The 14586-nt window shown below is 44.1% G+C and overlaps 1 protein-coding gene across 1 annotated transcript; it reads left to right on the forward strand.

The window, feature by feature from the left end:
• Positions 1–6417: 6417 nt before the first annotated feature.
• Positions 6418–9603, forward strand: LOC110004617 (E3 ubiquitin-protein ligase TRIM35-like). Its single transcript, XM_065965974.1, has one exon. The coding sequence runs from the start codon at positions 6695–6697 to the stop codon at positions 8081–8083; it is 1389 nt and encodes a 462-aa protein (XP_065822046.1). The 5' UTR covers positions 6418–6694; the 3' UTR covers positions 8084–9603.
• The last annotated feature ends 4983 nt before the right edge of the window (positions 9604–14586 follow it).

Here is a 14586-nt window from a genome sequence, read left to right on the forward strand (position 1 = left end):
GGACATCAAACTTTCCTCCTCGTGCAGAGAGCAACACAGTTAGCAAACCTCGTAACTAACAGGCAACTAAAATAACACTAATATTAACACGGGAAAGAATTAGCACTAGGTAGGCTAAGCACAAACATGTAATGAATTCGACATGACTCTTCTTCAACTACTGTGTGGCTCCAACTAAGCCGGGGGACAGTTAGCGAGCATGTCGGGGCCGTGACGTCAGCTAATTAGCATATAGTGGGTTTTTTTCAGCCAAGGGAGCTCAGCTCCACTATTGTAACTGCAGCCTACATCCCCCCTGATGCCGATGCAAAAGCTGCTATGAAGGAACTTTACACCGCTATCAGTAAACAACAGACTGCTCACCCGGAGGCTCCATTTATAGTTGCAGGTGATTTTAATCACTCAAACTTTAAGACAGTGCTCCCTAAATTTCACCAGCATGTTTCCTGCAATACAAGAGGAAACAAAACTCTGGACCATGTTTACACAAACATCGCAAGAGCCTACACCACGACCCCCCTCCCCCACCTGGGACAGTCAGACCACCTTTCTTTGTTCCTCATCCCCAAGTACTCCCCACTCATCCAATGTGTGAAGCCATCAGTGACAACGATTAAAGTGTGGCCAGCGGGGACAGACTCTGTACTTCAGGACAAGTTCCATCACACAAACTGGAGTATGTTTGCTTCTCAGGCTACCTTGGGCTCTCACACAGACATTGACACCTACACTACTTCTGTGCTGGATTATATCAATACCACCATCGACAGTGTTACAACATGGAAGCAGATCACCACGTACCCAAATCAGAAGCCATGGATGAACAAGGAGGTGCGTCTCCTGCTGAAGGCCCGCAACACCGCCTTCAGATCAGATGATGCAATGGCCTACAGCGTATCCAGGGCAAACCTGAGGAGGGGCATCATCAAGGCCAAGCACTGCTACAAGCTGAAGGTTGAGGAACACTTCTCCAACTCCGACCCCAGACGCATGTGGCAGGGCATCCAGGCCATCAGTGACTATAAACCCAGAAACTCCACCCCGATAACCACAGATGTCTCCTTCCTGAACGAGCTAAATCACTTTTATGCTCGTTTCGATAGAGACAACAGGGAGACGCAGACCACGACCAGACCTCCTGCAGACAACCAGCCCCTCTCACTCACCTCCACAGACGTCCACGCTGCACTGAGCCGGATCAACGCTCGAAAGGCTGCTGGTCCAGACGGCACCCCCGGGCGCGTGCTTAGAGCATGTGCGGAGCAGCTCACTGGGGTTTTTACGGACATCTTCAACCTGTCCCTCGCCCAAGCAGCTGTGCCAGCATGCTTCAAAGCCACCTCCATTGTCCCAGTGCCGAAACACTCCAGCCCGACAGGCCTGAATGACTACCGCCCTGTAGCACTCACACCCATCATAATGAAGTGCTTTGAGCGACTGGTCCTAGCACACCTGAAAAACTGCCTCCCACCCACACTGGACCCATACCAGTTTGCCTACCGCAGCAATAGGAGTACAGAGGATGCAGTTTCCACTGCGCTGCACTCTGTGCTCACACATCTGGACAATAACAACACATACGCACGAATGCTGTTTGTTGATTTTAGCTCAGCATTCAACTCAGTCATCCCCTCCAAGTTAAACACTAAACTCGGAGACCTGGGCTTCAACACCTCCCTCCGTCACTGGATAACGGACTTTCTGACCAACAGACCCCAGTATGTTAGATCAGGACACACCTGCTCCACCACCATCACACTCAACACAGGCGTACCACAGGGCTGTGTGCTGAGCCCATTCCTCTACTCCCTCTTCACCCACGACTGCAGACCTGTACATGGATCCAACACAATCATCAAGTTTGCGGACGATACGGCGGTGATTGGCCTCATCAGCAACAACGATGACACAGCCTACAGGGAGGAGGTACAGCATCTGGCCGCCTGGTGTGCTGACAACAACCTGCTCCTCAACACCAGCAAGACGAAGGAGCTCATCGTGGACTTCAGGAGAGAAAGAGGAAGCCCATTCACATCAACGGGATGGCTGTTGAACGTGTCTCCAGCTTCAAGTTCCTGGGGACCCACATCACAGAGGACCTCTCCTGGTCCACTAACACCTCCAGTCTGGTTAAGAAGGCTCATCAACGCCTCTTTTTCCTGAGGAAACTGAAGAGACACCACCTGTCTTCAGCTGTACTGATGAACTTCTACCGCTGTGTGATTGAGAGCATCCTGACCAGCAGTGTCTCAGTCTGGTACGGAAACTGCTCTGTCACAGACCGTAAGGCGCTACAGCGGGTGGTAAAAACCGCCCAGCGCATCACAAGGTGTCCACTTCCTGCCATTGAGGATGTCCAAAGGAAACGCTGTCTGCGGCGAGCTCACGGCATCCTTAAAGACTCCTCCCACCCTGCCCACAGACTGTTTACCCTCCTGCCCTCCGGTTGGCGCTTCAGAAGCCTCCGGACCAGAACCAGCAGACTGAGGAACAGCTTTTTCCCCAGAGCTGTCTCTCTACTGAACTCTACCCCCCGAACTCTGAACTCTGTCTCTCTCTCTCTCTCCCTCTCTCTCTCCGCCCCCTGCTGACCCCCCCCTTTCCCCTGCATATCACCTCACACCCATCATCCCCCCACCACTCCTCCTGGCCACACACACACATCTCTCATCCACCTGTATTATTGTATTATAGTATGTTCATATCACCTCAATAAGTTATCGACCTGTACAATATGTCCATATTCTTTATATTATCTGTAAACTAGTATAGCATGCTCACTGCACCTTAATCTGTATATTATAATCCTAAGAATATACTTATATTTATAGCATTTATTTATATTTATAGCATCCCATTAATCCAGCCATCCAGAGATACCTAATAATTCACTTTTTTTAGTCTACATCTGTAAATTTTGTAATTACTGTACATAGCACAGACTCTTGCACTTTCTGCTTATTTGCACTTCTGGTGAGATGCCAAACCTCATTTCGTTACTCTATACTTGTATATGTGTAATGACAATAAAGTTGAATCTCATCTCATCTCATCTTAAGGGGAAAGGCATGCTCTCTGTCTAGTCTGCCAGCGATGGGGGTCAGTTCTCTGTCGACGAAGTCTCTGCAGGTTTGTCTGAGGATCTGATGAGTGTCCGGTAACTCGGCCAGCGCAGAGAAACTGCGACAACCGCTGAGACACAATCCCAGAGCTGAGGGAGAGGAACAGAGTCCAGACACTGCATACTAATTCAAATGATTCACAGACAACTGAACGTTGTGCTGGCTTCACATGCAAACAGGAAGCAGCAACAACTTTCAGGTTTTTCAAATTAAAAGGTTGAAACTGAAGTGTATGAGTTGTACTTTTGATCTCATAGAAGGAGATGCTCTATCTCATCTGAACGTCGTCATGGAGACGATTTATGGACACTTCTTACAGTTCTGTCTGAACGTCTTCATAGAGAGACTTTGTGAGCTGATAACATTGAAAGCACCCAAGGATCCGTCTTCATCGGTGACATAGATCAGCGCCGTCAGTCCGACATGTAAATTACATCAATATCAGACCAGATACGGATATTTGATCCGATCTGTCACTTCTCTTCAAATAATCCAGCGATGCAGAGACAGTCTGGCTCACTGATCGTGTTCACATCATGTGAGAAGACATGTTTGTTTGGTTCATGTTGTGATGGGGTCAGTTTAGGTCTGAAGATAGAGCGAGTAGAGATAACGCTTCAGCTGTTACTGATATATTATCAATAAGCTGGTGTTACATTTAGAAACACGGAGAGGATAGTTGGCAGTGTAATATAACAGCTCTTATGTTTGTGTCACAGGGTGCTTCACATTAGCCTCAACTTTCTGACGGTGAATTGAAAAACCTTCTTTTCTCAGCGTGATATCAAAGTAACCTGGGAGAATTCAGACAAAGAAAAACAGTGATGCATTCATTTAAAAACATGTAGACTTCAAGTGTTTCTGTTCTGTTTTAGCCCTGCAGAGTTCCTCCAGCTGGAGCTTCATACAGGCTCTGCAGACTTTGTTGTTTTTATGACATCATTGGACTAACTTTAGTTTAGTTTATATATAATCAAACATAATACAGAATGTGTTCATTCTGTGACACATGATCAAAGTAAGTTTTACTGACAGAAGAGTTTAATTCATAGAGGGGGCGGGACATTGTTGATTGACAGACAAACAGTCACCATGGTTACTCACTCTCACCTGCCTGCTGCTTTGTAACGTCGTTTAGTGTAATCCCTATAAATTCAGTTATCACAACAGGTGAGCTTCAGGTGGAGAAGCTTGATAAGTAACTTTTAAAAACTGAGAGAGAGCAGAAAACACTGACAGCAACATTTGAAACACCGGGGTTATATCTCCCCTCACTGTCTGTCTGAGCTCCAACCTGTCTGTCTCTGACTGTTAACGTCTCTCCGTGTCGCTATCTGAGATGTAGACTAATCTTAACTGTGCACACTGTGCAGAGAAGTTAACTGTTGCTCACAGCGTGTCGGTTTGGAAACATATCAGAACAGTTGCATATAACCGAGATGGAGTTGTTTTTGCGGACTTCACTTTTAAGTTTCGTTTTCACTGCTGCGGAGCAGAAGAGGGGGAGAGGGGGGGAGGGGGGGGCGTCTGTGTGGGAGCATAAACTGCAGCATGATAAAATAAACACATTAGCCCGGTTCTACGATCTCTCTGCTTTGGCAGATCGTCAGCAAGTTAAAATCCTTCACGATCTAAGATCGTTATATCGCCCACCAATAGTTGAAGGTGCACATCGCTGTTGCCTAGCAACTGTTGTTTATAACGCTCAAGCCAATGAGGAAAGAAAGCTTACCCGCCTAAAACCATATAGAAAGAATAGGAGACATACATTTGAATGAATCAACATTGAAAAGGCAGAATAGAGTAAATTAGGATCTGATTTAGAACAGAATAGAATGAAATGTCAGGAAGGAGGAGGATTGCTGCCACAGAGGCTCCAGAGCCTTGATGAGGCAGAGTCTGATGGAGGCAGGTTCAGATACAGAAAGTGATGTCTCCTGGTCTCTCTTCATCTGACACCGGCTCTGAGATTGAACCTGAGAATGTTTCCATGGTTGTCGATAAACTATTCAAATTTCAAATTCATTGGAATTTAATGTTTGTGTCCTGAAGTTTATTATACCTTTCACAACATTACAGATCTATTTATTCTTATATTTGATATTGATTATTGAAATGATGTGCAAATAATTCGTAAACAGTCAAAATGACCGCTATGGCCTTTCAAGTAGTGATAGAAAGTCGGTCGTTCTAGTGTTAATAAATAAGTAAACATTTCGAAATTGGTCTCCATATTTACAGATTAGTTTACACATTTGTGGATCTGTGTACACATATTCAAATAGTTTTGCCACAATAATAGCTCCATAGTAATGGCACACTCTCTCTTATCTGTATGAGCTCTCTCTCCCTTTTAGAGGTTGTTCTGCAGTTATTAAAATAGTAATCAACTAAAACTCCTAAATCTATGATCAAATCTAGTTGCTGCTCTGTGTGACAGGATGCTCAAACGTCCATGGTTTCTTTGATATGTTGAAAACCTCTCAGAAACACTTCAGCATGTGCACAGTGATATAGAAGCTGTGAGCAGATGGGAGCTGTATGCCCAACACGCTGCAGAAACTATGAGAAACTTTAACAGTTTTAATAACCTGATGGTTTAAATGTGCTGCACAACGCGATCGTACTGTGGAGCCGTCTGAATGACACATTTGTGGTACCACTGGAAAGCTGGGAATTTCTACTTTCTCCCACTTTTTACATTTTTATTTTAGCATGGAAGTTAGTTTTTACAGGTTAAGACGTAGCGGCGTGCGGGCGTATGTTCAACACGTCATTGGTCACAACAATGCTAGAGACGACTGTCACGTTTGTCTGGAACTAAAACAGTACCATATTATTAACCTTATTATCATTTTGGCTAAATTTCATATCCATAAAAGTAAATTTGCGAACAGAAAACCTATTTTCAAACATTATTTTAATGAGCTGCAGCAGTACATGAAAACCATCCAGCACTCTGAGAACCCCAAGGCCCTGAAGACTCTTGAATATTGTATTTATTTTAATTGTGTAAACTGATGACCCTTCCATTTCTACCCTTCCCTATGTTTTTACTTGTCTTAGTCTTTGTCAACCCCTGGCATGTTCCTTTGTTCCTTAATCTAACTTTGTAACATTGTCTGTGTTTACAATGAAGTTGTTAAAAAAAGAAAAGAAAAAGACTGTCACGTTTGTCTGCTCAGTCAGCTGATCCATGACACTTCCCCCCCCCAGAGAAATGAGACTGTTCTCTGTGTTCCTGCTCTGAAGAAGCTCCGCCCCCTCACCTGAGTCACCTGAGGCAAACCAGGAAACAGGCTGTTATTCTGCCTCACCCTGAAGAGACACACACACGCTGACAGACGGACCGACCTGCAGACACAAACCAGCACGACTTCCACTGAGAGAGGACAGGAGGAGGAGGAGGGGATACTGGGAGTACTTGTTATACTGGGAATACTGGGAATACAAACACTTCAACCTGCTGCTGAATCCACAAACTGAACGAGAGTTTCAAAGTGAAAGTAACTCTCAGGGACGGGGAGTGGCTTCCTGTTTTTTTCTGCTGCGTGTTTTGACTCTGAGAAAAAATGGCGTCCAAGTTTGAAGAAGATCTGAGCTGTCCGATCTGCCTCGACATCTTTAAAGATCCAGTGATGCTGTCCTGCAGCCACAGCTTCTGTAGAGAGTGTGTGAAGAACTGCTGGAAGGAGAAGGAGAACCAGGAGTGTCCACTCTGTAAGAGGAGACACTCAAAGGATTTATTACCTGTTAACTTTGCTTTAAAGAACCTGAGTGAGAGTTTTGTGCAGGAGAGAGATCAGAGAGCTTCAGAGGATCTCTGCAGTCTGCACTCTGAGAAACTCAAACTCTTCTGTCTGGACCATCAGGAGCCGGTGTGTCACATCTGCAGAGATTCAGAAAAACACTCTGAGCACAGATTCAGACCCATCGATGAAGCTGCTGGACAACACAAGAAGAAACTTCAGGAAACTCTGGAGCCGGTAAAGAAGAAGTTAAATGTTTTTAAAGAAGTTAAAGTGAAGTTTGATCAAACAGCAGAACACATTCAGGTCCAGGCCCGACACACAGAGAGGCAGATTAAGGAGCAGTTTAAGAAGCTTCACCAGTTTCTAGAAGAGGAAGAGGAGGCCAGGCTGTGTGCACTGAGGGAGGAAGAGGAGCAGAAGAGTCAGAGGATGAAGGAGGAGATGGAGGCTCTGAGCAGAGAGATAGCAGCTCTTTCACACACAGTCAGAGACACAGAGGACGAGCTGAGAGCTGAAGACGTCTCATTCCTGAAAAACTACAAGGCTGCAGTGGAAAGAGTCCAGCAGCGCCCCCTGCTGGAGGATCCACAGCTGCCCTCAGGAGCTCTGATAGACCAGGCCAAACACCTGGGCAACCTGAGCTTCAACATCTGGAACAAGATGAAGGACATGGTCTCCTACAGTCCGATCATTCTGGACCCAAACACTGCTGATCCATTCCTCATCCTGTCTGAAGATCTGACCTGTGTGAGAGAAGGAGAGGAGCAGCAGCTTCCTGATAATCCAGAGAGGATTGATTATTTCTGCTCTGTCCTGGGCTCTGAGGGCTTTAACTCAGGGACTCACAGCTGGGACGTCCAGGTTGGAGACAATACAGACTGGGAACTGGGTGTGTTAGCAGAGTCTGTAGAGAGGAAGGGAGACATACGGTCTGGATTATGGTTCATATGGTTCACTGATGGTGAATACGCAGCATGCTCCCCATCACATCCATTCTCTGCTCTCTCAGTGAAGAAGAATCCTCAGAGGATCAGAGTGAATCTGGACTGTAACAGAGGAGAGCTGTCGTTCTCTGATCCTGATACTAACACACACATACACACACACACACACATACACACACACACACACACACACACTGAGAGGGTGTTTCCAATCATTATCACTTATGATAAACTCCCACTGAAGATTTTACCAGAGAAGATCTAAGATGATGAAGATGATGATGATGATGATGATGATGTGATGATGATGATGTGATGATGATGATGATGATGATGATGTGATGATGGTGATGATGATGTGATGATGATGATGTGATGATGATGATGTGATGATGATGATGATGTGATGATGGTGATGATGATGATGATGATGATGATGATGTGATGATGATGATGATGATGAAGATGTGATGATGAAGATATGATGATGATGTGATGATGATGATGATGATGAAGATGTGATGATGAAGATGTGATGATGATGATGGTGATGATGATGATGATGGTGATGATGATGTGATGAAGATGATGATGATGATGAAGATGATGATGATGAAGATGTGATGATGATGATGATGGTGATGAAGATGATGATGATGATGAACATGTGATGATGAAGATGTGATGATGATGATGAAGATGTGATGATGATGATGAAGATGTGATGATGATGAAGATGATGATGATGTGATGATGATGATGATGATGTGATGATGATGATGTGACTATGATGATGATGATGATGATGTGATGATGATGATGTGACTATGATGATGATGATGATGAAGATGTGATGAGGATGATGATGATGATGAAGATGTGATGATGAAGATGTGATGATGATGATGATGAAGATGTGATGATGATGTGATGATGAAGATGTGATGATGATGAAGATGATGATGTGATGATGTGATGATGATGAAGATGTGATGATGATGAAGATGTGATGATGATGTGATGATGATGATGATGATGATGATGATGATGATGATGATGAAGATGATGATGATGATGATGATGATGATGTTCTGAATCTTCGTCTTTGTTTATTTTATAATTGTTTTGACTGCGTTGTCATGGTGATTTTGTTCATTATAACTTTGTGTATAATTCGACAGCAGGTAAAATCTCGATCCTGATTGGTCGGTTTGTTGGAGTGTCTTTAAATATAATCTGCTCAGCGTGTTAACTGGTTAACTGTCGTCTCTTTTTCACTTGAACTCTGAGGAGTCCCTGAAGGCATCATCGTCTGTATCTCTGTGTGCTGGAGTTATTACCCTGCAGGGAGAGATTATAATCTGCACACGGTGATCTGAAATCACTCCACAGTTGTTGAGAGATCAGAAAGAGTTATGCAATTGTTGAATTTGTTTTTATCATATATGTTCTTTTTCTTTTATTATCATTTAATCAATTTATAATTTACTTTATATGTTTACTTTTTCTTTTATTATCACTTAATCTTTTTATCATTTCATTCATATGTCATATAGTCGCTACGACTTTCTTTCTTTTTTTCTATTTTTAATTGCACAGTTTCAGTTTGTTTCATCTAGGGGGATTCTTTAAATCTTTTTTTCAGGTTAATATATATGTATGGGGGGGGCGTCTGTTTGTGGTTAATTTGTAACAAATGTTTCATGTCATGTACGTCTTTGTAACCTGATACTGGATACTTTGAATTTCCCTCGGGATCAGTAAAGCTTCTACACTTGATCTGAATCCCTCTTTCTATCTGCTGTTGTGTTTTATTGATCTTGTAAATGTCATCATGGAGGAGTGTCTCTCCTGAGAGGAGGAGTTTGTCTCTGTCAGTAATTATAAAGTTATTCTGATTCATTCAGGTGTTTCTTTAACTCCAGTCTAAAGCTGTGACGTCTGAAAGTTTCAGATCAAGACGATCGGTGTTGTCTCCGACTCGTCCGTCAGGTCGGACAGGAAGAAGAAAAAGTCCTGAAGGGGAAGTTTGACTTGATGTGTTCAAAGATTAAATTATAGAACGTGATGCTCCTGACTCCACCTTTAAGGTTTATTTAACGTGCTGCATTAAGACGTTGCATTAAGACGTTATTTAAAGTCAGGGTTGGTCATTTCCTCCAGATCCACTTCTTCAGATTCTGGTGTAAATTGTCTTTAGGTCCTGACAGAAATGAATAACTCATGTTCTCTGAAAAAGGAACAAAGAAAATCCATCATCTGTATCAGTTTGTAAGTCTGTAAAAACTTTGACCAATATCTGCCACGAGGTACCAATCTGATGAACCAATCAGACGCCTCCCTGTCTCCCTGCTCGCTCTCTACCTCTTGCGTGCTCTAGCTCACACTCAAAGAGCGTCACCGATGACTTTAGGAGTTTAAACTGTGAGTTTACTGACCGCTGAATGAGACATGAGACGACGTAGTTTCTACACAATGACAGAGATGAGCTGAGGTCCACTTCTGGAGGGACGGCGCTCGTGCATGCAAGTGAGGGGGCGTGGCTTTAGAGGGAGCACAGAGGGGAGGGGGCTGTCACTGATTGGACCTTTAACTTCAGTCCAACATCTTCTTTCACCTCTTTAAATTCTAAATGTTAAAATAAAATCCATCATTCCTCTGAGCTGTAATTATGTTTTAATCATCACACTATAAATTACAGTAAAATATGTACACGTTACCGAGGCACAAGAAGTCTGAGATGAAAAACAAAGAAAACAGACGTGAAGTGTTTCAAACCGTTTCATAAAGTGATCACATGTTTGTTCACTTCCAGCTTGAAGGAGGTTTTTTTTATTTCATCTGCACATTCTGGCTTTTATTTCCACTCATTCTGTGAATCTGTGAGGCAGGAAAAAGTAGGTCAACACATATGAAAGCATACCGTCGCCCTCTGCTGGCCAAACTGCAAAATGCAAGAAAAAAAAGAAGGTGTTTTTCCTCATGTAGGCAGACTGGATCTTAAAGGGTCAGTACACAAGCTTTTCTTCTCCACATAATCAGAACTTTTGAGCACCTTTAAGGTCGAGCCTGGAGCGTCCGTCTCGTCTTTTACAATCTACATTTTGGATGTTTATCACTGAAAAGGCGACACCTGGAGGAACTTTTTTTCTGCAATGTTTGACAGGTAATATTGGAGAAAAAGTGGCGTTCACAAACTGCAGATAACCTGAACATCGTTAGCACCTTTTGAGGAAGAATGATCGACATGTTCCACATAAATAAATCATAAAGTCTGTCCTGTGTAAATGTGTCTCTGAGTCCTGACTGTCTACAATGAGGGAGAAGCTCGAGTCCCGCTGGCTGTGTTGTTGTCAGAGCCGTGTTTACATGGACGGGACGGCCGGCTCCTCCCCTTGTGTATAAAAGCTGTTTTAGTCAAGAACTAGAGAGAAGAAGAAGAACATACTCACTGATTATTTGGATGTTAGTAAGAGTTTTTAGATCACGCTCATTCTGTGTCAGTTTACATGAAATGTGAAGCTACGAGCTAACTAAAGAGCGCTAACATTAGCATGCTAACACAAGTGATTGCAGCTCGAGATAAGGACCATTTTAATTATGGTGCGTTCTTAATCAACAACTCCTTCATGTGAGCGTGAGGGGACGGGGGGGTTGGAGGTGTGTCTCTGGAGGAGGCGTGGCCTAACAGCAGTTTGTTTTGGTTTAATTCTGGAGCTCATGGGCGACATCTACTGGATCAAAAAAAGTTGCACATTCTTCCTTTAAGGTCAACCACACAGCTTCTGTTTCGTCTTTTGCAAACCACAACATTTCTATGTGTTTTATTTAAAAGGCGAGCGCTCTAAAGTTATGGATATAACCACAACGGGAAAGTGACGCTTTAATCTGCAGCTCTTCACATTCACATGAAATTACTCAACATGTCAGTCAGTAAAATAAGGTCGACAGGGGACGTTTTTATGAGTTGCTTTTTAAAGTTCTTTGCAGAGATGTGTTATAAAATGACATCGAAGGCCCCGTGTCCACCTGGTGTTTTTTTTTTTCTGAGCGCCAGCATCTGAGATCGTTCTCAGGAGAAAGCGGCCGCCTTGAAAAAAATCAAACGCCAGCGTCTTTTTTCTGAGCGCTCCACCCGCTCCATCCGTCAAATTGAAAATCACTCAACTTTTCAGGAAGGCGCTGTTGAAGTCACCGGCGCTCTTTTCCAAACAGTAAGTGGCGTCTCCTGTAGTCCATCGACACACGAGACGGCGGAGGTAACGGGCACGCACAATCACGTGAAACTCAAATGAGGTCTCACCCGATCAACGCGGCTCCTTTTAAATCTGAATGAATGAGGTGATGTCCCAGTGTGTGTGATTATTACTCGTCCATATTGTGGCGTGCGGCGTCTATGCTTGGTATTCCTTCAGGATCTGGCCGGCGATCACCAGCCTCTGGATCTCACTCGTGCCCTCGTAGATCTCTGTGATGCGAGCGTCGCGGTAGTGCCTCTCAGCGGGCATGTCTGACACGTAGCCCATCCCACCCAGAACCTGGATCGCCTGATGTAAAAGTGCAAAACACACCAAAAGTTAAAAACGTCCCGTCTCTTTCTGCACGCTTAACCGTCTGCGTGGTCGATTCTTCTTACCTGATGAGAGCAGAATGTGGCAGCTTCTGACGCGGCGAGTTTGGCCATGGCTGCTTCCTGCAGGAAAACACAAAAGAGGGTTCATGTCTGTTAAACTGGAGGAAAAAAAGAGTAGAAAACTGTCTTTGGGTATCACATTTTGTGTTGCTTTCCCTTTAATTCTGTGTTTTATTAGTGCTTAGTGTTCATTGGTCCAGGAGCAATCCATCATAGCAGTCTCCAATTATATTGTGTTTAGCCTTAGCTCCTCCCTCTTTTATAATGGCTTCTCAGTGGAATCGTTCTTTCTGGCCTTTCTCCTGGACCAAGTTAGATGTATAGACTGGTTACAAGTTTCCAGAGTGGTATTGTTTGCATCCTCGTGGTTCCTTTGTGTGCGTCTCCCTGACAAGAAGTTAAGTTTTATCTATTTGTGTGTATTTAGGCAAGGCAAGTTTATTTATATTGCACATTTCAACAACAAGGCAATTCAAAGTGCTTCACACAAGACATCAAAAGCATCATGACAGAGGAAAGAAAATAAATATTAAAATAGAACATTAAAAAATTAAATTAATCAAATTAAAGCAGCGGGACCTGATAAGTGTAGCGGTTTTGTGCAAAAAAAACTTTGCAGCTGAGTTGGCTCCAGTATGGCAACCAATTTTTCAGTCTTCAGTTGACACACGAGGTCCCTATGTCATGGAAAACTTTGTACATAAAACCTTTACCTAAGATTCCATGTCCAAGGGATCATAAAGACTTCAGACCAATAGCTCTTACCTCAGTGATCATGAAATCTCTAGAAAGAATACTGCTCAAACATCTTGTTAGCAAAACAAATCACACACTTGATCCATACCAATTTGCTTATAAGCAAGGATGTGGAACAGAGGCTGCTGTTGCCACTCTGGCCCATATCATCACCAAACATTTAGATAAGCCAAATACATTTGAAGAGCCCTCTTTCTAGACTTTTCATCAGTATTTAACACAATAAAAGCAGACATCTTCGTATCAAAAATGATTCAACACAAACTTAACCCCTACTTGACTCTTTGGTATGCTTCTTTTCTCACTAACAGAATCCAGTTTGTGAAGGTGAATAACACCCTTTCATCTGCTATCACAACTAATGTTGGCGCTCCCCAGGGTTGTGTGAGCTCAGCTGTGCTTTTCCCTTTTTATACAGATGACTGTCGGTCTGATACACAAAATCAGTACACTCTGAAGTACTCTGAAGATACAGCTCTGATTTCTCTGATTTCTCTGATTTTCAACCTGAACCGTGCCATAAGGTTGCAAAGCGTGCTCACAGTCAGAAAGTGCAGGACTTCTTCGAGGACCCACGAACACCAGATGAATGTGGCAGGGCATACAAGTCATCACAGACTATAAAGCTACTCCTCCCCCCTGTGACAACAACATCAACTTACTTTGCGAGGTTTGAGGCACTCAACACCACTCCAGCGAGGAAATGTATTCCTCGCTCCGATGAGCAGCCAATCAGCCTGGACGCAGCTGATGTCCGGAGAACCCTGAGGAGAGTGAACACCCGGAAAGCAGCGGGCCCTGACGACATACCGGGATGGGTACTTAAGGAATGTGCTGACCAGCTGGCTGGGGTTCTCACAGACATCTTCAACACCTCGCTGATCCAGGCTGTGATACCTTCATGTTTAAAGACTGCTACAATTATACCAGTGCCTAAAAAATCCACAATCTCCTCGCTCAAAGATTACCGCCCTGTAGCACTAACCCCCATCATGATGAAGTGCTTTGAGAGGCTGGTAAAGGACCACATTGTCTCCAGACTTCCCTCCACATTCGACCCGTACCAGTTTGCTTACCGCCCAAACCGCTCCACAGAGGATGCCATCTCCTCTGCACTCCACCTGGGCTTACAACATCTGGAAGAGAAGGACACACATTTGCGGATGTTGTTTCTGGACTTCAGCTCAGCGTTCAATACAATCATCCCGCAGCATCTGGTGAGCAAACTGGCCCCCCTTGGTTTCAGCACCCCCCTATGTAACTGGCTGCTTGACTTCCTCACAAACAGACCCCAGTCTGTGCGGGTGGGCAACAACACCTCCAGTGTCATCTCCCTGAGCACCGGCTCCCCTCAGGGCTGCGTCCTGAGTCCGCTGCTG

The sequence above is a fragment of the Labrus bergylta genome, chromosome 17 (genome assembly GCF_963930695.1).
Source record: "Labrus bergylta chromosome 17, fLabBer1.1, whole genome shotgun sequence".
Classification (NCBI taxonomy): Eukaryota; Metazoa; Chordata; class Actinopteri; order Labriformes; family Labridae; genus Labrus; species Labrus bergylta.